This window comes from Pecten maximus, chromosome 15, assembly GCF_902652985.1.
Source record: "Pecten maximus chromosome 15, xPecMax1.1, whole genome shotgun sequence".
NCBI classification, from domain to species: Eukaryota; Metazoa; Mollusca; class Bivalvia; order Pectinida; family Pectinidae; genus Pecten; species Pecten maximus.
Genome location: NC_047029.1, coordinates 1,678,588 through 1,703,512, shown reverse-complemented (window position 1 = coordinate 1,703,512; position 24,925 = coordinate 1,678,588). Strand labels below are relative to the sequence as shown.

The following is a 24,925-nucleotide window of genomic DNA, read 5'->3' as shown; positions in this document are numbered from 1 at the left end:
GCCAACGGTTTATCAAAGGAAATGGTATTAATGTACATGAGCTGGCATCAGACATGATTGGTGTACGTACATATCGGTGGACGCATATTGTAATTTTTCCATTGGCAGTCTTCGTGGCTATGCATTGCAAATGTTGAGACCGTAGTAGACTTTGACAATATGAACAATTGGGTTATAAAATATAGATGTCTGCAAGGTTGTTTCTGTGTTTGTATTATTTTGCGCAAACGTTGCCTTTAGAAGTGTACAAATATAAGATATTAGCATCCTTCAAAACATATTGAAAGTTAGATACAGTAGAGTCACAAGGAAATACATATGTAAAAATATAGATCCTCCCAAAGCATTCATAGCACGCATATAGAGAACCATAATTCATAGTTATCGATTAAAAACAATTTATACAAAAAAAAGATCAGATTTATTTGACAAAACTATTCGAAACTACATATATTCTTTACAGTATGAATCATGTACGGTTGACAAGGGCAATCCCGGGTTTAGAGTCCTTTTCACTTGAATATTTCGTGTACCACACCATGATAAGTGCATTGGTTAGCATAATGCAAGATTCTCCAAAATTTATATAACAAAACCACATCATTGATGTCTCCATCATGAATCCCAGAAATAACGGACTTATCATCGCCCCTGTAAACGCCGAAATGAACATCGAGCTAGATACTTTCCCGGTGACGGGTATTAGATTAGTATTAGTCCAACTGACAAATCCGGGCCAGAGTACACCGAGGGGAACGCCAATCACACATACGGATATCCATATCCCAGTGTGGAACCGGACAGCGGCACAGATAGCGAGTCCGACAAACCCTAGAGTACACACAACCGTCGATAACATCAGTAGTGCATGAGAACTTAGTGCACGAACAGCAAAAGCACCAAATATCCTTCCAACAAGTTGTGAAAATAATATCAAAGAAGTCAAAATAGCCCCGTGTATCTTTTTCCAGTCGAGATACCGGACACAGAAGACTGTCAAATATCCGCCAAATGTTAGATCGATAGTGCTGAACACGGCGGAAAATATCATCGCGTTTAGGAACTGGAAGCATTTCAAACTTGGATGACGATTTCCTATGAACTTACTCTTAACGTGTTTCTTGACTGTGATGATGGAAGACCGAGCAGCTGATTTCAGAAACAAAATAAGGAACGGAAACGTTACTATAACTGTGAGTCCGGCAGACATAGAATAGGCTATATAAAGTCTCGATGTTTCCTGGATCGCCATGGTGGCGTTGTCACTATGCTCTGATTGGTTGTTGCTAAGGATCATATTGACAGGTAATGACGTATTGGTGCTGTTCCAGGATACACCTGTGGTGTCAGTTGGGAGTAAAAATGGCGCCGTTGCCATTGGAGCAAATATACCGGAAACTGCAAACGCTGCGCACAGGATCTGGAAGTAGGAGCGACCTCTGTCGGAATCTCCCCAAATAGATACTCCTTCCGAGGTGACAGCTTCAAACAAATGAATGATAGTAAGAGCATTTTTAAATCAGAAGAGTTTCAAAATATCATGTTATAATTAAATTTCAAACAAAAGTTTAGCGAACAAGATTCTGATATGGTAAAACCTTACTCAAACAAGATGATTATCATACTTGATATTGGGATTTGTCATCACATCGAATGTCATACAATTGGATTCATTTGGAAATAGTCAGACGTGTACGATTCTTGCTTACATGCCTATCGTTTCAATTACCACCACCCACGATAACTCAGCCGTAGCCTCAGGTGAAGGTCTGAGGTACATGGTTCGACACGTCATACCAGTGTCGGTTTGTATTTCTTGGAAAGCTCAGAAACAGACTATAGTGGTTGTGTCCTTGAGCATGACATTTTACCCTTAATACTCTGGATGGCATACGACGGGCCTCCAGTATGTTGTTCAGTGAGGTAGTCACCAACTACTACAAAAAGACCTCGCCTGAAAATGACCCTGGCTGTTCACGGGTTACCAAGCAAATAAAACTAACACACAAACAGTCACCTCCCTATTTTAGCTGTGTGTTGTCGATGAAGCAGAAGACTTTACCCTCCGGAACACCTGGTTCTATTCTAGAACTTTTTCACGTGTCTCCTATCAAAGTTTGTAATTATCTTACTTTTTCATGTGTCTCCTGTCAAATTTGTTTGTACTTATCTTACTTTTTATGTGTCTCCCATCAAATTTGTTTGTACTTATCTTACTTTTTATGTGTCTCCCATCAAATTTGTTTGTACTTATCTTACTTTTCATGTGTCTCCCATCAAATTTGTTTGTACTTATCTTACTTTTCATGTGTCTCCCATCAAATTTGTTTGTACTTATCTTACTTTTCATGTGTCTCCCATCAAATTTGTTTGTACTTATCTTACTTTTCATGTGTCTCCCATCAAATTTGTTTGTACTTATCTTACTTTCCATGTGTCTCCCATCAAATTTGTTTGTACTTATCTTACTTTTCATGTGTCACCCATCAAATTTGTTTGTACTTTACCCTCTACAACCCCTGGTGTTGTTATCTTACTTGTTCGCGTGTCTCCTCGCTTTGTTGCCATCGAATTTTTTTTTTGGGGTCAGAATAACTGTTTCGTTTACGTGTGTTCTCTGATGTTATTGATAAGTATCCAGACTGGTTAATGACATGTGTAACTGATCGTTAAGTTTACTGACATATACGGCCTGTCAATTAATCTTTATCGCAATTAAACCGAAAATTTGGAAAACAAAGGCTTGGTACTTTTGTCACCCTCACTCCTCAAAAATAACTTATTCAGGAGCAATGTTGATCCGAAACGTTTTAAAAGATATACAGATATTGTAACGGTATACAATTACCGACGTCAAGTACTCCTCCAGATATACCATGGAGAGCATGCGCAGTCATCATCAGTTCATACAGGATACACCAAGGAATGGCAGCGACGGCAATGGCGTTCACGACCATGGCGACCACAAATATTAAATATCGGTTCATCTTAGGATGTATAGCTCCCGCTAAAATGGCTCCAACCAGACGCCCAGCAAAGTATGACGTCATAAACCCTGACCCCCTTTTCAAGTCTGTGTTTGATATGACCAAGAGATCTAGGAATGCAGGTCCAAGCTGTCCTTTTGACCAGCCCTGAAAACAGGCGCGTGTAATAGTATTAGCAAACCTTCTATTTCTGTACAAGTATCTGATTCGACGGGCTCAAATAAAAAACATAATCACATTTGTATTTCAGTTTCTTGACGCTACAATTAACAACGCTTTGCTTTATTTCCGACAATTAATCGCTCTAAATTAAATAATTAAATAAGAGACTGTGGTGCCAAATGTAAATATAAGATAATGGAAATTGATCCAAAATCAATTTCTCAAACATTTTTTCTTTTCTTGCCAGAGATTATGACTATCTAAACTAGCTAACGTCAATAGAGATCTAGACGCTTTACAGTTCTGACCATTAACATGCATACATATAAATACAATTGGCGATGAATATCATTTTCTTTTCATATGTGAACATGTAGATGTTAAGGAATTCAGGCAAAAATGCATTCCTAATTATTACAGTACTAATCCTAATATCAACAATATACAAAGCCTTTTTACCATATGCAATATTAAAGTTTTGTCAAATGGAAAAAAAATAGAGACATTACTTAAACAACATTAGAACAATTACACACAAAGCCCACACAAATATGATGACTGCTAAATTACAGTTTATTGCGGTGGAAGGTTTGAAACAAAGGGTTTAACCCATTGTCTTTTTAATGCAAACGGATGTTACATCTAATTCGCGGTCTTTATATATATGAATATTTTGTCCAACATAGAACTGTGCACTAGAATAATGATTGTTCTACAAAGAATATATATATATCAGTTCACGATCCTCTTTTTACATCACACGCCCCCCACCCACCTTTTTTTTTTAACTTGCGTGTTGAGGCATTGATATCGGAGTTAAGATAGTTCTACTTACACTCCTAGGAAGGCGATTGAGCTGACTTGACATAAATCTACCTACCTGAACCATATAGGCCAAACATACACAGACACTGAGGAGTGCACTGTGCCTGGTAGCCATGTTGTTCTTCAGTTCGTCAATGAAAGACGAGACATTACCGATAAAGGCTGGCCTAGGATGTTCGAGAGTGTCGTCATGGCTACCAGGTTTAGATTTGTCATTTTCAAATTGACACTCGATTTTATTGATATCCTGTAGGGGTATTACGGTCTCAGTTTCCGTGTCGTCGAGTTGTTCAGTCTTCATTCTCATCGTTTCGTCGTTGGTATTAAAATTTGTGTCTGAGAGAAACAGATTAATGTTGTGTTAGACATCCTGTAAAATAAATGGAATTGTTCCCTCAGGAATATAGTTGAACAATTGGTGGTCATTTTAGTATACATTGTTCATTCAAAAATATCAAACAATGTTATACCAATAATTATATATATCATACCAATATATCTCATGCAGCTACTAAGTATTATGTCAATTGAAGTATGTCTCGTTCCCAAAGTAGGAACAAAGGCAAGAAACAAGAAAATGAAGAACCAAAATTATTAACGCACATTTTTTTTCTTCAAAATAGCTACAAATATATCCACTTTATTGTAAGTATAATGAAAGGCATTTACCTGGAAATGATCTCGTGTATGTTGATTCAGAAGTAAAAAAAAACCATGTAATATTGGTAAACGGTACGTACAGCCCAGACACAAAATGGAGCGAGCAATCCCGGCTAATTCGTTGTAACAAAAGGGAGCGAGCACTCCCGGCCAATTTGTGGTAACAACACCAAGCACTCTTGGTCAGTTTGTGGTCACAACACAGAGAGAGCACTTATAGCTGGTATCAACCTGTCAACATCAATATCATTGTGAAATGTCAAAAGGATAGACAGTTAAACAATACATCATGGGATGTCCATGAACCTGCATACATATCATCATCATCGTAATACCAAAAATGGGCAATCATACTACATACTCCATTCATAATCACGTTTTTAAGACAGTGCTAGAATATCATATTCTTCAATCCTCATGACAGTACAACAGCCATATTCACACCAGAATAAGAGACCAATTTATTCACGACAGTACACATTTTTCCTCACAATACACAAATATATCTACACTCTAGTAAGACACATATCTACATCTCACCATGACAAGACTCATATTCTACTCCTCACGACATAAAAACCATATTAATCAACAGACAGTAATATTGTCTCAACATACGAAGATATTCGTACACCTCAGACAGAAAAGACCAATCTACATCTCACGACTACAGCAGCTATTAATCCTCACACAGTAAGCGACATTTTACACTCCCGGCCAGTACAGACAGACCAACACACCTCACGACAGTCGTCAGCTATTGTCACACCCACGAAGTACAGACTAACCCATATTACACCTCACGACATCAACAGATCATTTTAACATCTCACGACAGTACAGACAGACCATATTCCACCTAGACCATACAACACCATCATCTAATACCAACAAAGGCAGACATATCTACACTCTCACCATACAGACAGACCATATTCTTCAATCCTCATGACAGTACAGACAGACCATATTCTACATTCCTCACGACAGTACAGACAGACCATATTCTACACTCCTCACGACAGTACAGACAGACCATATTCTACACTCCTCACGACAGTACAGACAGACCATATTCTACACCCCTCACGACAGTACAGACAGACCATATTCTACACTCCTCACGACAGTACAGACAGACCATATTCTACACACCTCACGACAGTACAGACAGACCATATTCTACACTCCTCACGACAGTACAGACAGACCATATTCTACACTCCTCACGACAGTACAGACAGACCATATTCTACACCCTCACGACAGTACAGACAGACCATATTCTACACTCCTCACGACAGTACAGACAGACCATATTCTACACACCTCACGACAGTACAGACAGACCATATTCTACACCCTCACGACAGTACAGACAGACCATATTCTACACTCCTCACGACAGTACAGACAGACCATATTCTACACTCCTCACGACAGTACAGACAGACCATATTCTACACTCCTCACGACAGTACAGACAGACCATATTCTACACTCCTCACGACAGTACAGACAGACCATATTCTACACTCCTCACGACAGTACAGACAGACCATATTCTACACCCTCACGACAGTACAGACAGACCATATTCTACACTCCTCACGACAGTACAGACAGACCATATTCTACACTCCTCACGACAGTACAGACAGACCATATTCTACACTCCTCACGACAGTACAGACAGACCATATTCTACACTCCTCACGACAGTACAGACAGACCATATTCTACACTCCTCACGACAGTACAGACAGACCATATTCTACACTCCTCACGACAGTACAGACAGACCATATTCTACACTCCTCACGACAGTACAGACAGACCATATTCTACACTCCTCACGACAGTACAGACAGACCATATTCTACACTCCTCACGACAGTACAGACAGACCATATTCTACACTCCTCACGACAGTACAGACAGACCATATTCTACACTCCTCACGACAGTACAGACAGACCATATTCTACACTCCTCACGACAGTACAGATAGACCATATTCTACACTCCTCACGACAGTACAGACAGACCATATTCTACACTCCTCACGACAGTACAGACAGACCATATTCTACACTCCTCACGACAGTACAGACAGACCATATTCTACACCCCTCACGACAGTACAGACAGACCATATTCTACACTCCTCACGACAGTACAGACAGACCATATTCTACACTCCTCACGACAGTACAGACAGACCATATTCTACACTCCTCACGACAGTACAGACAGACCATATTCTACACCCCTCACGACAGTACAGACAGACCATATTCTACACTCCTCACGACAGTACAGACAGACCATATTCTACACTCCTCACGACAGTACAGACAGACCATATTCTACATCCCTCACGACAGTACAGACAGACCATATTCTACACTCCTCACGACAGTACAGACAGACCATATTCTACACTCCTCACGACAGTACAGACAGACCATATTCTACACCCCTCACGACAGTACAGACAGACCATATTCTACACTCCTCACGACAGTACAGACAGACCATATTCTACACTCCTCACGACAGTACAGACCATATTCTACACTCCTCACGACAGTACAGACAGACCATATTCTACACTCCTCACGACAGTACAGACCATATTCTACACTCCTCACGACAGTACAGACAGACCATATTCTACACACCTCACGACAGTACAGACAGACCATATTCTACACTCCTCACGAAAGTACAGACAGACCATACTCTACACTCCTCACGACAGTACAGACAGACCATATTCTACACACCTCACGACAGTACAGACAGACCATATTCTACACACCTCACGAGAGTACAGACAGACCATATTCTACACTCCTCACGACAGTACAGACAGACCATATTCTACACTCCTCACGACAGTACAGACAGACCATATTCTACACTCCTCACGACAGTACAGACAGACCATATTCTACACTCCTCACGACAGTACAGACAGACCATATTCTACACACCTCACGACAGTACAGACAGACCATATTCTACACTCCTCACGACAGTACAGACAGACCATATTCTACACTCCTCACGACAGTACAGACAGACCATATTCTACACTCCTTACGACAGTACAGACAGACCATATTCTACACTCCTCACGACAGTACAGACAGACCATATTCTACACTCCTCACGACAGTACAGACAGACCATATTCTACACTCCTCACGACAGTACAGACAGACCATATTCTACACTCCTCACGACAGTACAGACAGACCATATTCTACACTCCTCACGACAGTACAGACAGACCATATTCTACACTCCTCACGACAGTACAGACAGACCATATTCTACACTCCTCACGACAGTACAGACAGACCATATTCTACACTCCTCACGACAGTACAGACAGACCATATTCTACACTCCTCACGACAGTACAGACAGACCATATTCTACACTACCTCACGACAGTACAGACAGACCATATTCTACACACCTCACGACAGTACAGACAGACCATATTCTACACTCCTCACGACAGTACAGACAGACCATATTCTACACTCCTCACGACAGTACAGACAGACCATATTCTACACACCTCACGACAGTACAGACAGACCATATTCTACACACCTCACGACAGTACAGACAGACCATATTCTACACACCTCACGACAGTACAGACAGACCATATTCTACACTCCTCACGACAGTACAGACCATATTCTACACTCCTCACGACAGTACAGACAGGCTATATTCTACACTCCTCACGACAGTACAGACAGACCATATTCTACACTCCTCACGACAGTACAGACAGACCATATTCTACACTCCTCACGAGAGAACAGACAGACCATATTCTACACTCCTCACGACAGTACAGACAGACCATATTCTACACACCTCACGACAGTACAGACAGACCATATTCTACACACCTTACGACAGTACAGACCATATTCTACACTCCTCACGACAGTACAGACAGACCATATTCTACACTCCTCACGACAGTACAGACAGACCATATTCTTCACTCCTCACGACAGTTGAGGCAGTCCATATTCTTCACTCCTCACGGCAGTACAGGCTAGACCATGTTCTCCCACAGTTCACCAATTTATCTCTAGACGTGAAAGATTTCTCGGTCAAACCTAGGGAATGACAGATTGCACGCGATAACCTTCAGAACCGGAATTACATCTGGAACTACTTTCGAGGCATTGTACCCCCGGGTTGTTATTTAATTTTAAATATGCGCAAAAGACACAAATTTGATGAAATGACAAAATATACTGCTGTTAACATCAGAATAGTATCAACGATACCTTATTTTAGTGTCTGCTTGATAAATATTGTGAATCAATTTTAGACCTATCTTCTTGTGTAATGATATCGCGGTTTGCATTTCTTGTGGATTGTGATGGTTACTTCTTTAAATGAGGATATTCATACGCCGACCATGTGCATTTGTTTACAAACAGACCTTGACCACCGATAGGATATTTAATTATCTAAGAGAAAAATTATCATTCCCTTCTAAGGGAGTGTGGCAAATAAATCTCAACCCTCGGGGGAATTTATGAATGTTCAACCCGCCGCAAGCCTCACGACAGTACAGACAGACCATACTCTACACTCCTCACGACAGTACAGACCATATTCTACACACCTTACGACAGTACAGACCATATTCTACACTCCTCACGACAGTACAGACAGACCATATTCTACACTCCTCACGACAGTACAGACAGACCGACTATCAGACACTTGGGTCAGACACTCATCACGCGGCCTGATCTACCGCTTGTTTATATCACGGCAAAAGCCTGTCTTGAAGATTATGATATTCTGGGATATCGTCAGACATGGTGTCAGGGCCAGAAGAAACTCGGGCTTAACTTCCTGGCTTAGTCGTTTTGATGCCGCCGCGATAGCATATATCTAGATCTGTAAAACAGCTGCCTTGATCAAAAATCTGTTTTGGAAAGAGGTTCTAACGGATCTATATGATTTTTCAAAGATTGTTCCTAAAGACGACATCATAAATCAACATTTGTGGTATAAAAATGCACAATGTAAAAATAGAAACTATACCAACCTATATATAAAAAGGGAAATGTATACAATCTGTACATTCAGTTATTAGACCAAGGAGGAATATTAGTACTTTTGTACGACGTATACTTCTACTAAGGGACACAACTCTCAAACAAAGGTACATAACTCACAAATCCATTCCCGTTACACTTATGATATATTGCACAAGAGGAATTAAAACTCTATCAATTGGATTTGTAGTGGGTTTTTTTATCATTAATTTTTTAAAAAGATTTCATGATAGTGTAAAATTAAGGTTATCCTCCTGATTTTCAAAATTTTGATGCTTTTCATTTATTTTTTTAGATGTAGATTCTAATTAATATTCATTTTATAATAATGATTAATTGTAGATTTTTTTTTCTCAAGTACACTGTATATGTACATATATTTTAATATTTATTATTTGATCAGACAAAAATATGTTTTAATTCAATGTATTGTAATATCTGTACCAGTGTATGTATAATTGATACTCTCAGGACATGCCTGTTGTCATGGAGGTCATGAAGATCATTTTTGATGATACGTATATTGACAATATGTCTTCATCCGATCAAATTTGTGAATTCATGAAGAAGATAGACGCTAGATTGAATGCTATCGAAACGCAAGTCAAAAAGATAGATGACATTCGATTGAAAGCTATTGAAGTCCAGGTGAAAAAAATAGATGATATTCAATCGGCATTAAATTCGCTCTCCGTTAGAGTTCAAAAGGACGAGGTCAAGGTCAATGATGTTACTGAGGTTACACAGGAATTAAAAGACAGTACTAAATTTATCAGTGACATGTATGATGACATAAAAGTAGCTGTAGACAAAGCAAGGATGACATTGTCAAGGTCGATGCTAAGTGTAAGGACTGTGTAGTTAAAGTCGACGGTGTTTCAAAGGATTTGAGCGCACAGGCAGACGAACTTAGGGAAGCTGTCACTGACCTACAATGTAGATCTATGAAATGTAACCTGGTGTTTTCTGGTCTGAAGGAATCTAGTGGGGAGCATACTGAATCATTGGTACGACAATTTATACAGATTGAGCTGTGGATTGACGATGTTCTGGAATTCGGCAACGTCCATCGGTTCGGCAGGCAACGTGGTAACAAACCTCGACCTATTGTAGCGCGTTTCCTATACCAACATCGACATGTCATGGTATTGAGTAAGGCGTTTCGGTTAAAGGGCAAGCCTTATGGTATTAATGAACAATTCCCCAAAGTCGTCGAGGAGGTACGTAAAACACTATATCCATCGCAAAAGAATTGCGACAGCGCAGACATAGTGTGAAGTTCGTCAGGGACAAAATGTTTGTCGATGGCAAACTCTATGACGGCAGTGTTACTGTAGGAGTGCAGGACCATGATAACACATCTTTTCAATCTTCTGCAACTAGGGATCGCGCATCATACAGCAGGAGAAGACAACGTGAGCCTTCTACGCCTGATGGGAGAGTGTCCTCCAGGCAGCCGCCATCTCAACGCGCCAAATATGACAACGTCACAAGATCGCGAGACAGAAGTGGATGAGACGTTAGAAAAGGTCGTCACCAGATAGGATATACAGGAGAACATATCCACTGTTAAGATATGCTCCTGGAATATACACAGAGATTTTTGCAATAAAATCGTAAACAATGATTTTTTGGGAAATTTCGAAGGACGTGATATAGTTTTCCTTAGTGAGTGTTGGGTAAAGGATGATTTCTCAGTAAATGGGTTTGAATTTTTCCCGACGTTCAAGAGAAGTAGATGTAAAGGAGGGGATATGATTTGCTCATTTCACTAGTTTCCGTTGAAGCTGATAGTGTCGTGTGGATTAAATTGGATGGTAGATTATTGGGTAATAACATTGACACATACATATGTTTTGTTTATATTGATATTTTTGAAATATTGGAATCAGACATTGCAAAGTTTACTGGGTTAGGTAACGTTTATGTTACAGGGGATTTTAACAGTAGAACTGGTAGGGATACAGATTTTATTTCCTTTGATGTATTGCCGAATACTATACATAACATTTTAGAGAGCTTTATATCATATGACGATGGAAATTACAGTCTTATTCGTAATTCTGAAGATGCAGTTGTCAATCAATTTGAGCGTCGCTTACTAGAGATGTGCAGATCAACTGATTTTAGAATCATGAATGGTCGAACACCGGGTGACAGCAAGGGTAAAATAACATTTTATAACGCTTTAGGTACTAGCACCATAGATTATTTACTTTCTCATAGTGATCATATGGATGATGTGAGGGATTTTAAAGTTGGAAACTTCAGTGACTTTTCTGATCATGCCCCGTTGTTTTTCAACTTGTCGGCATCTTTAAGTAATACTTGTAATTGTTGTGGCACTAGTGAGCGGTGTAAAGTCAGTTCAGTATTATGGACAGAAGAGGCAAAATATAAATCTGTTGGAAAAAATGATGAGAATAAATCTTAATAACCGCCTCATTAGATGAATTAGAGAATACTGCAGAAAGTATTGATTTATGCTTAGAATTGTTGACGAACAGTATACATTCTGTTTTTGATGAATTTTGTGTCAATGACAAATTTGTGTGTAAATGTGATTGTTCATGCCACCAGATGACTAAACGTAAGGTTCAAGAGCCAAATAAGCCGTGGTTTGATAGGAAATGCAAAAGATTGTATAATGAGTATAAACATTCATTGCATTCGTTTAATAATCGTAGATCCCCTGGCAACAGATAAATATTAGTTCGTCAAAAGAAAACGTATAAGGTTTACGAATCAAAGGTAAAACGTAATTATCTCCAAATGGAAGGAGATATGTTAAACATATTAAAGACAAATGACCCCAAATCGTTTTATAAGCATTTTTCAAAAAGGAAGAGTCGAAATGCAGGAAATTTATGCCTGGACAAGTTTTATGATTATTTTTAAGGTATCGCAAATAATACGGTTGAGTGTTCTGATGTAAATTTGGATCAAATAAGAGATTATGAGTGTATATATCCTGAACTTGACAATGCTTTTAGCCCTGAAGAATTATTAGCTGCAATTAAGGGGTTGTCTAGAGGTAAGTCTCCAGGGCTAGACGGGATCCTTAATGAATATTTCATTGAGTACAGTGATGTTTTTGCACCAGTTTTATTGAAACTATTTAATACGATTTTACATGTTGGTTATTTTCCTAAAGCTTGGTCTGAAGGAGTTATCATCCCTTTGCACAAGAAAGGAGATAAAAATGACGTTAATAATTATAGGGGCATCACTTTGATTAGTCATATAGCAAAACTATTTACATCACTTTTGAATAAGCGTCTGTTAGAGTGGAGTAAGAGTGAGGGCGTCATATCTGATGCTCAATTCGGGTTTAAGCCAGGAAGTGGTACCAGAGACGCCATTTTTGTCCTTAATAGTTTAATTACTAAAACATTACAAGCAATAAAAGATTGTATTGTGTATTCGTTGATTACAGAAAAGCGTTTGATAGTATATCACATGGTAATTTATGGCTAAAGCTTTGGAAATCTGGGGTGAGAGGACGTTTGTTAAATGTTATTAAATCTGTATATAATAGTATCAAATCTTGTGTAAAATTACATGGCGAGATATCTCCTATGTATGACCTAGAGGTGGGTTTATTACAAGGCGAATCTTTGTCGCCGATAATGTTTTCCCTGTTTGTAAACGATATGGAATCAGAACTTATTGAATCTAATTGTCAAAGTTATCAAATACAGATGCTTAACCTTTTCTTGATTATGTACGCAGACGATACTATTTTGTTCTCTGAAGATATTGATGACCTTCAAAATTCTATAGTTTATTTTGAACTAGGACGTTTTCCTTTTTATATAACGAGAAAGATTTTTATTGTTAAATATTGGCTACAACTATTAAAGACTGAAAACTGTATATTGAGGGCTTGCTATAATGAATTATTTGAACTTAACATTAAAAAACCTAATAGCAAAGCAAATTGGGTTCATCATTTGAAAAATGACTTATGTTCACTTGGTTTTGGCGATGTATGGTATGCACAGAACGTACCAAATAAAAACATATTTTTGTTATTGTAAAAACAACGTTTACAAGATATTTTTATCCAAGAAATGAGAGCTAGTTTAGAAAGCTCTTCTAAGTGCATCATATATAAACACATCGTTGATACGTTTATCATGCAGGACTATCTCAGTAAACCATTAATTTTCAAAATAAAACGAATTATATCCAAATACAGATTAAATGCTCATTCGTTGAATATTGAAACTGGTAGATACAGTGGTATCCCTAGACACCAAAGGCTGTGTACTTTGTGTGATAATCATGAAGTTGAGGATGAAGTCCATTTTATTTTGTTATGTCCAAAGTATTTGGATTTAAGGGTGAAGTATTTAAAATCATATTTTTATCGCCGTCCATCTGTTTTCAAAATGACTGAATTGTTCTGTAGTACCAATGTAAAAACTTTAAGAAATTTTGGAAAATATTTAATTAAGGTAACGGCTAAAAGGAAGTCACTGTTACTTAGTTAATAAGTATTTATATATTTGATTAAAAGTTAATTAATTAGTAATTGCACAACAGTTTTTTCTTTATCAGAACCTTCTAGAGAAAATATGTCTAGGAATATAATTTCAAGTATGTGATTGTCTTTTTATGTCTTAAAAATCCGTGTAGTTTAAAATTGCAATTGTAATATTGTAATTGTATGATATACACTTTTAGTGATGGCAAAAAATATTAACACATGCTTTATTGAAATGTATAATACTTTGTGTTACATTGGCTGTGTTCTCCGCCGTCTTGCACAAATGTAAAATGTTGTCATATGTATGTATATTGTGATCCTATATGCTATTTGCATACGTAATAAAAATGATTGAATAATTGAATGGCCACCGGGGCCCCAGGGCCCAAACCCCACCTCACCACCACCTTATGGACCTCCATAACGCCTTACCTATATATATGTATCAGATGAGGATCGGTCTTAAGGTGTGTCTGTTTAACACCTGGCTATAGTTTTGTCAAGTCACCAATTACCCCAAGGGGTCCATTTATAGCATGCTGTGCCAGGCTCATCTGCCGTACCTACCTGTAATTAGCATCTAACACTACCTATATATAATATCTACCTGTGGATGTTTTTCAAAAAATTACAGTTTTTTTCTTTTCGAATCATCAAAAAATGATTAATGTTTATATACATTTTTCTTAATAGAGATATTCAATAAATATAGTTGATATGCTGATTTTCTTTAATTACAAGAAGAGGTAAAATCCCCATCAGTTATACATTTTAAGGTAAAAAAACAATTAATCATTTTCTTAATGCAATAGGGAAACACTTAAATGCGGTTCAAAATGTATCCCAAGATTTTGTTTTTTTTAAACAATATTGCAAAAAACATAGCGTGAACTGTAAAAAAAACTTTGGCTTAAGGTCCACATGATCCACAGATGTACAAATGTATATAATACATTTGTTAGCAGGTAACTTTATAGAAGAAAATTATGAAATTACAAATACAAGTGTTGTATGACAAGTACAGCTCCAGATACATGAACATGTTGCCCTCCCCCTCCCCAAGTTTGCCAGTATATGTATTTCATAACGAAAATGACATTTGCGCAAAATTTGAATCTTCAAGTACTGGTGTAAATTGTTGAGGTCTAGTAACTATATATTAAGTGCATGTTATCAAGATATGTACATAGGCTGCGAATCAAATCCACATTGTAAAAATTGGGTAGCTTCAGTTAAACAGGACCTATGCGCCACTGGCTTGGCCGAGTACTGGCAGGCGCAGGGTAATTTTAATACTAGAACCTTTTTGGCCTTAGTAAAACAACGGTTATTAGAGATTTTTAAGCAAGATTGTGAGTCTTTCTTTTTAACCTCGTCCAAATGCACATTGTATAAACATATTATTAACTATGTATGTCTGCAACCTTACTTTAGTAAGCCTTTTCCTGTTAAATATAAAAAGGCAATTGCCAAAATACGTTTGTCTTCACATAACCTGTTAATTGAAACTGGACGGCATAGAAAATATCCTCACAATTTAAGATTTTGTCCTTTCTGTAGAAATGACATAGAAGATGACTACCATTTCATTTTAAAATGTCCCTCCTTTAACGGTCTCAGAATAAAATATATAAAGCCTCATTATCGGGTCAATCCCTCTGTCTATAAGTTAATAAATTTACTAGCAACGGGTAATGTTAAAGAATTAAGTAATCTGGGCAAGTTTTTATACCAAGCAGCGCTACTACATTCTACTCTGTTGGCTTCTAGTAACTAGTAGTTTGATCCATACTATTCATTTTCCTTATTGAGTCACATATATATATATGAATACAAATATGTGCATGCTATAATTAAGGATTGAATCTTGATTTGGTCGATTTCATGGGGTCATGAATTGAGTTGCTCTTGAGACAAATTTAATGAACTGCGAAACAGTTCATGTTGAATTTGTCTCAAGAGCAACTCAATTCATGACCCCATGAAATCGACGAAATAAAGATTCAATCCTTATATTTCAATTGTTTTTTTTTTCGAATAAAAAAGTCGGTCTAGATATTAATGTCTCGAAGCTTGTGCAAGTCCAAAATGTGGAAAAGCCCGAGGAGTTCCGGATTGTGCATGTCTAGTCGGTCGAGTAAAATAGTCCGCAATTTTAGGATTGAAAATAGCATTATTTTGTCAAAATAGAAGTATCTAGCATATCTGATCTTTCATAGAATACAAGAATACATTATAAATTTGATAATGTTAATAATTATTCCATGTTTATAACAACAAAGGAGAAAAAGTGAAATCGTTCCGCGGAAGGATTTTAACCATGTATTCATACGCACTGATCAGTGTTAATCTGGTCAAATTCATGAGCAAATGAAACAGATTAAGTTTGGTAGTTTCATCGAGTCCAACCTGAGTAGAAATTGAAATATTGTCATATGTGCATTGCTCTACCCGAGCTGACTTGTATTATTTTCTTGTATTCTTGTAATTGTATTATGTCGATGAGATGTATCTTCTCAAGATTAATAAAGAATTGAGAATTGTGAATTGACATTAATTGTTCCCTCGGCCATAATCTCATTCTGTGTAACTGATACATGTACCTGTAATCAGATCCAATATTTTAGATCTTCAAAGTATTAGATACCTGCACACGGGTACATGTACAGAAATTTCAACTATTTCAGTAAAGGCAGATGGAAGGTGTATTACAAGTAACCTATACTTTTTATAAACTTAAAATTTTGAAATGTAGAACTGTTATGGTCACTTAATTACCAGTACATTCAAAGAATCTCTTTCTTTACATGTTAAATCAAGGTTTAATTAATTTCTTTATGTGTTCAGGTTTCTGACTTTAAGCATTGGATGTATACACATAGAATGTATATGTTATGGGCTGAATTAGGTTTTAATAAGCATAATATCACATCAAGAATGAAATTATGAATATGCTGCTTAATTTAATCTGAAATCAAACTTCAATATAAATAAATGTATCAAATTGAAAATGTTCAAGTAATGATAATTGTTTTCAAATGTTTTATTATATACTTTCATGTGATGAAAACAAAATTTCTGGAATTAAACATGTGAAATATATAACTGATCAATCAATACAAAATATAAAGTACCAAAAGATAAATGAAACTTGGCTTGAACAATTTAACTTAGTTAAAGGATTTGTAAAGTAAAGTCTTAACTTAGTTACAGCAGAGACGTATATACCAGATATACAAGTCTCTGGTTACAGTGTATAATTAACAAGAATAGAAAGGTTGAAATATAACATCAAACTAAACTTCCAAACCTTTTTATTAACTCTTTGAATATAACTGCTAGATAGCCTTATATATACAGTACAGGTAAAAATCACAGGTAGCCTTGGGTACTGCCCATTACCTGTATGGGGGTTTTGCTATTCATCACCTCTTAGGGTGTAGTGCACTACTAGTTTACCTCAGAGACATAATATCTATGTCTCTGTTTACCTGTAGTTTAAATGTAGTGCACTTCTAGTGCACTAGGTGTAAAGATTAGCTTACACTCAACTGTACTTTTGCATGTGTCATGAAGGAACAAACAAATCGTTATTGTGAAGAAAAAAAATCATCAAATGGAATATTTTACCACGATTTTGGTTCAGTGTACGCTTTTAATGTTTACTGTCGTGTGAGTAGTAATATCTAAGCGTTTTCTTGATACCCAGATCGTACTCTCAGCAGCGTTTGACACGGACCAGACTAAATGACAGCTGTATGCCGATGCTTTTGCGTGTAGCACAACATCACGAACATACACTTATTGTAAAATCATCTTTAGTGGAAGTTTCTCCCTTCAGGTTGGTGTGCATACATTCACATCTTATATGTCACACGGATTGTGCAATCATTTTGAAATGTCATTTACAACTTCCACCTTAAACATGGTCTTTTAGACAGCTGTGTTGATGGTCGTGTTGCACTGTTCAGTCTGTTGTATGATCCCTAGTCTTTTACTCTGTTGCCAGGAGTGCGTTATAATATTTCATATCAAATTAACGCAAAAATGTACAGCGCAACCTCACACACACATGCAGTGCATCAACACACATATACGATATGGATAGTTTTATATCAAAGAACATGGGGACACACATACGTCAACAACAGCAGATCCTATACCAAGTGCAAAGCGCTAAAACCATACAATACAAAAACTCCTACTTTGTTGATTGGAACCATCTGAACGACACTATTGTGTGTGCTCCAACAGTTGGGGGATTCAAAGAATTCCTCCCAAAGCAGTGCCAATAAAGGCGCTGCCTCCTCTCTCTCTCTCCGTCAGACAAAAAACAGAATTGAGACCTGCGACATACCTACATACAGAGATATGCTATGCATCAAAACGACTTAGCCAGGAAGTTTAGACCAAGTATCCTCTGGCCCTGACACTGTGTCTGGTGTAGGACTAGCCCGAGGTTCCCCTGGCCCTGACACTGTGTCTGGTGTAGACTAGCCCGAGTTTCCTCTGGCCCTGACACTGTGTCTGGTGTAGGACTAGCCTGAGTTTCCTCTGGCCCTGACACCATGTCTGGTGTAGGACTAGCCCGAGTTTCCTCTGGCCCTGACACCATGTCTGGTGTAGGACTAGCCCAAGTTTCCTCTGGCCCTGACACTGTGTCTGGTGTAGGACTAGCCCTAGTTTCCTCTGGCCCTGACACTGTATTTGGTGAAGGACTAGCCCGAGGTTCCCCTGGCCCTGACACCGTTTCTGGTGTAGGACTAGCCTGAGGTTCCCCTGGCCCTGACACTGTGTCTGGTGTAGACTAGCCCGAGTTTCCCCTGGCCCTGACACCATGTCTGGTGTAGGACTAGCCTGAGTTTCCTCTGGCCCTGACACCATGTCTGGTGTAGGACTAGCCTGAGTTTCCTCTGGCCCTGACACCATGTCTGGTGTAGGACTAGCCTGAGTTTCCTCTGGCCCTGACACCATTTCTGGTGTAGGACTAGCCTGAGTTTCCTCTGGCCCTGACACCATGTCTGGTGTAGGACTAGCCCGAGTTTCCCCTGGCCCTGACACCGTGTCTGGTGTAGGACTAGCCCGAGTTTTCCCTGGCCCTGACACCGTGTCTGGTGTAGGACTAGCCTGAGTTTCCTCTGGCCCTGACACTGTGTCTGGTGTAGGACTAGCCTGAGTTTCCTCTGGCCCTGACACCGTGTCTGGTGTAGGACTAGCCTGACTTTCCTCTGGCCCTGACACCATGTCTGGTGTAGGACTAGCCTGAGTTTCCTCTGGCCCTGACACCATGTCTGGTGTAGGACTAGCCTGAGTTTCCCCTGGCCCTGACACTGTGTCTGGTGTAGGACTAGCCTGAGTTTCCTCTGGCCCTGACACTGTTTCTGGTGTAGGACTAGCCTGAGTTTCCTCTGGCCCTGACACTGTGTCTGGTGTAGGACTAGCCCTAGTTTCCTCTGGCCCTGACACTGTGTCTGGTGTAGGACTAGCCCTAGTTTCCTCTGGCCCTGACACTGTGTCTGGTGTAGGACTAGCCCTAGTATCCTCTGGCCCTGACACCATGTCTGGTGTAGGACTAGCCCTAGTTTCCTCTGGCCCTGACACTGTGTCTGGTGTAAGGACTAGCCTGAGTTTCCTCTGGCCCTGACACTGTGTCTGGTGAAGGACTAGCCCAAGTTTCCCCTGGCCCTGACACTGTTTCTGGTGTAGGACTAGCCTGAGTTTCCTCTGGCCCTGACACCCTGTCTGGTGTAGGACTAGCCTGAGTTTCCTCTGGCCCTAACACCATGTCTGGTGTAGGACTAGCCTGAGTTTCCTCTGGCCCTGACACCATGTCTGGTGTAGGATTAGCCTGATTTTCCTCTGGCCCTGACACCGTGTCTGGTGTAGGACTAGCCTGAGTTTCCTCTGGCCCTAACACCATGTCTGGTGTAGGACTAGCCTGAGTTTCCTCTGGCCCTGACACCATGTCTGGTGTAGGATTAGCCTGATTTTCCTCTGGCCCTGACACCGTGTCTGGTGTAGGACTAGCCTGAGTTTCCTCTGGCCCTAACACCATGTCTGGTGTAGGACTAGCCTGACTTTTCTCTGGCCCTGACACCGTGTCTGGTGTAGGACTAGCCCGAGTTTCCTCTGGCCCTGACACCGTGTCTGGTGTAGGACTAGCCTGAGTTTCCTCTGGCCCTGACACTGTGTCTGGTGTAAGACTAGCCTGAGTTTCCTCTGGCCCTGACACCATATCTGGTGTAGGATCAGACATGAAGTTGTAATCTTTCTCCTCGTTTAGAAAAAAAGATAGACTGAGTCAGGTACATGTATATTTGTTCAACAGTTTATGTACACACGTGACATATAACCACAGTACTACTTGCTCAACGAGGGAGAACAACTCTATAAATACCTGGGGATATTTCTCTGACCCCAGTGGCCAAACCAAAGGGCTTTTCTGGGGACAATCCTGGTTTTAAAGGCAACATATTATTTTATGTTTTTATATAATCAAGTAGTATCCTGATTTTTACAGTGCCAAATGAAGATAAAAATATTTCTCTTACTTATTTTTTCGTTTCATGTTGAACCTTTTTACCAAAAAAAAAACAACAAACAAACTCATACAGTTTATTGTGTAGTGTTTGTTTAAACATGAAGTATCTGGGGTTCGGTCAGCAGAGGAGGAAAATAATGAGAAAATGTGAACTTAAATTACCTTTGATTAACCTGAATGACAGTATTTTGCCATATAATGGGTGTTATTGTGAGGAAACCAAAGTACCTGAAAAAAAAACATGTGGTCATCCGGTGACTGCACATCTTTGTTCATGTGCAATCAGGGAATAAAATTGATTGATCAGAATTTGGATTTTTCATAGGTAGCGAGATATTATACACATCATTCTTTAGCGGTTAAAGGTGTTTGTATAATGTTGCATGAAACCTGCACGTGGTATGCATTAAGTACTGAAAGGAGGTCACTGTGAAAACATAATAACCTTCTGCACCAATAATTACTGTTTCTCAAAAGAAAGAGCCCACTGTGATGATTTGATCTCTTATTTTATAAGAAACATTTGCATTGAGTAGTTTTACTTTATTGCACAAGTGCAAATAACCAATGGAAACAATTTAGAGGTGATGAGGTAAACATTGAATTGGTTTCTGAATGAAATAGTTTTCCTTTTTTAAGAAAGAGATAATTTTATTTTCAGATTTGTTGAAGAATTGTTGAGATGGCTTCTGGTTGTGGAGAGAAAGACAGTTGTGACGAGTTACTGCTCACCTATCTCCAGGAAGCACAATCCCTCATACAGAAATGTCGGCAATTTCAGCACATCAAAGGGATGCACAAACTGGAGAAAAACTGCCGAGCTGAACTCCGATACCTTCAGTCTGTAAGTGTTTATACTTATCATAAAATACACTGAAAGAAAGTGTGTTTGGTAAATGCTTTTCTTTTAAATGCATGAAAAATGTTGATGTATCTTACCCAGAGAAAAAACAGCTTCCTTTATTCTGAAAACGTCGAGACTCACAAGAAATGCTTCTTTACTTAAAGCAGGTATTACCATATTACCATCTTGTAAGGTTATCGATCTTGTTGCACATTCTATATGACATAGGCATTTCAGGTTTACAAAGTGTAATATCGAAGGACAAGAGGAAAGTGTGAGCAAAAAAAGAAATATCTTTAAAAAAGATAAATGGCATAGCTTTAATGTTGGTGGTTACAATGTAAAACTGCTGGTGAAATAAATGAACGAACTAATGTGTTTGAGCATGGATAGCAAAATTATATCAGTTTGAATCATTTTTGGTGATAGTAAGATTGCATTTGAATCAGGAATATAATTTTATGAATGTGTCATTTGAAAAGATACATCCACTTATTCAGCTTGCATTCAAACTTAACTTTGATTTGTTTTTAACTGTATATCTGCATTTTGCATTTACTGCTACATTGACCAATCACATACTTCATCTTGACCAGTAACGCCACCTGTCGCGTCATATCTGGGGTCAAAAGAAGATTATACGGCTATGCAGAAAAAACTCAGTCACTCCTTTGTAATGTAAACAGAGACATACCATAGATATTTGATTTTGTACAACACTTGTTGGTATTCTATATCACCTACTGGGCAGGGTTGTGAGTTTTTTCTATATATAAGATAATAACAGTTGTAGACTGATCTGGTGACATACACTTTGTAACTGGAACTTTGGAAACTAGACGAAAGTCTTAAATATATTACCCTGTCTAAATAAAGGAATTAATTATCATTACCTCTTGTTTAATGTCGGCATTAGCATTCACATTAGTATTAATGCTAATTTACGCAGAGAAAAATTTAAAGGTAAAAACCAATTCAGAATTTTGAAATGCAGTTCATGTCAGAGTTGATACACATGATTTCCCAGTGAGTTTTGGTACACATATTGACAAGTCATTATGATGTTAGAGTAAATATCACTATCTTTCTAGTAAACAGTTCCCATACTTTAATTGGATTACTCCCCTTTGCACATAAATTGTCTTATAAAACAGAAGAATCGGCACATTAGTATCAGTACAATGAATTACTAGTACTGAATTAACTGTTCACTGATGTAAATGTAGTAACAGTACACTGTAGTAACTATACACTGTAGTAACAATACACTGAAGTAACAGTACACTGAAGTAACAGTACACTGTAGTAACAGTACACTGAAGTAACAGTACACTGAAGTAACAGTACACTGAAGTAACAGTACACTGAAGTAACAGTACACTGTAGTAACAGTACACTGAAGTAACAGTACACTGAAGTAACAGTACACTGAAGTAACAGTACACTGAAGTAACAATACACTGTAGTAACAATACACTGAAGTAACAGTACACTGAAGTAACAGTACACTGAAGTAACAGTACACTGAGGTAACAATACACTGTAGTAACAGTACACTGAAGTAACAATACACTGAAGTAACAGTACACTGTAGTAACAGTACACTGAAGTAACAATACACTGTAGTAACAGTACACTGAAGTAACAGTACACTGAAGTAACAATACACTGTAGTCCACTGTAGTAACAGTACACTGAAGTAACAGTACACTGAAGTAACAATACACTGTAGTAACAGTACACTGAAGTAACAGTACACTGAAGTAACAATACACTGTAGTAACAGTACACTGAAGTAACAGTACACTGAAGTAACAGTACACTGAAGTAACTGTTCACTGAAGTAACAGTACACTGAAGTAACTGTTCACTGAAGTAACTGTTCACTGAAGCAACTGTTCACTGAAGTAACTGTTCACTGAAGTAACTGTTCACTGAAGTAACTGTTCACTGAAGTAACTGCTCACTGAAGTAACTGTTCACTGAAGTAACTGTTCACTGAAGCAACTGTTCACTGAAGTAACTGTTCACTGAAGTAACTGCTCACTGAAGTAACTGAACACTGAAGTAACTGTTCACTGAAGTAACTGTTCACTGAAGTAAATGTTCACTGAAGTAACTGTTCACTGAAGTAACTGTTCACTGAAGTAACAGTACACTGAAGTAACTGTTCACTGAAGTAACTGTTCACTGAAGTAACTGTTCACTGAAGTAACTGTTCACTGAAGTAACTGTTCACTGTAGTAACTGTTCACTGAAGCAACTGTTCACTGAAGTAACTGTTCACTGAAGTAAATGTTCACTGAAGTAACTGTTCACTGAAGTAAATGTTCACTGAAGTAAATGTTCACTGAAGTAACAATACACTGAAGTAACAGTTCACTGTAGTAACTGTTCACTGAAGTAACTGTTCACTGAAGTAACTGTTCACTGAAGTAACTGTTCACTGAAGTAACTGTTCACTGAAGTAACTGTTCACTGAAGTAACTGTTCACTGAAGTAACTGTTCACTGAAGTAACTGTTCACTGAAGTAACTGTTCACTGAAGTAACTGTTCACTGAAGTAACTGTTCACTGAAGTAACTGTTCACTGAAGTAACTGTTCACTGAAGTAACTGTTCACTGAAGTAACTGTTCACTGAAGTAACTGTTCACTGAAGTAACTGTTCACTGAAGTAACTGTTCACTGAAGTAACTGTTCACTGAAGTAACTGTTCACTGAAGTAACTGTTCACTGAAGTAACTGTTCACTGAAGTACTGTTCACTGAAGTAACTGTTCACTGAAGTAACTGTTCACTGAAGTAACTGTTCACTGAAGTAACTGTTCACTGAAGTAACTGTTCACTGAAGTAACTGTTCACTGAAGTAACTGTTCACTGAAGTAACTGTTCACTGAAGTAACTGTTCACTGAAGTAACTGTTCACTGAAGTAACACTACACTGAAGTTACTGTTCACTGTAGTAACACTACACTGAAGTAACTGTTCACTGAAGTAAATGTTCACTGAAGTAACTGTTCACTGAAGTAAATGTTCACTGAAGTAACTGTTCACTGAAGTAAATGTTCACTGAAGTAAATGTTCACTGAAGTAACAATACACTGAAGTAACAGTTCACTGTAGTAACTGTTCACTGAAGTAACTGTTCACTGAAGTAACTGTTCACTGAAGTAACTGTTCACTGAAGTAACTGTTCACTGAAGTAACTGTTCACTGAAGTACTGTTCACTGAAGTAACTGTTCACTGAAGTAACTGTTCACTGAAGTAAATGTTCACTGAAGTAACTGTTCACTGAA

The 24,925-nt window shown here is 38.4% G+C and overlaps 2 protein-coding genes across 2 annotated transcripts in view; one reads left to right on the top strand and one right to left on the bottom strand.

The window, feature by feature from the left end:
- Positions 1-413: 413 nt before the first annotated feature.
- On the bottom strand, positions 414-4,281 carry LOC117344079. Its single transcript, XM_033906729.1, has 3 exons — positions 4,030-4,281; positions 2,849-3,134; positions 414-1,482 (listed from the first exon to the last, which is right to left on the bottom strand). Exons 1-3 carry the CDS (start codon positions 4,279-4,281, stop codon positions 470-472), a joined length of 1,551 nt encoding a protein of 516 aa, XP_033762620.1. The 3' UTR covers positions 414-469.
- Positions 4,282-17,964: 13,683 nt separating this feature from the next.
- Positions 17,965-24,925, top strand: part of LOC117343602 — a 178,396-nt gene continuing 171,435 nt past the window's right edge. The window contains exons 1-2 of the mRNA XM_033906035.1: positions 17,965-18,084; positions 21,446-21,628. Coding sequence (XP_033761926.1) covers positions 21,467-21,628 — 162 coding nt within the window. The 5' untranslated portion in view covers positions 17,965-18,084; positions 21,446-21,466. The remainder of the gene's footprint in view (positions 18,085-21,445; positions 21,629-24,925) is intronic.

Bases quoted from the DNA above. Each gene is read 5' to 3' on its own strand.
- LOC117344079 (XM_033906729.1), bottom strand. From the start codon at position 4,281: ATGAGAATGAAGACTGAACAACTCGACGACACGGAAACTGAGACCGTA. The intron at 3,135-4,029 runs GTAGGTAGATTT...GCCTGTTTTCAG, and splicing joins GTTTGGCCTATATGGTTCAG to GGCTGGTCAAAAGGACAGCT. The intron at 1,483-2,848 runs GTAATTGTATAC...ATTTGTTTGAAG, and splicing joins TGGAGGAGTACTTGACGTCG to CTGTCACCTCGGAAGGAGTA.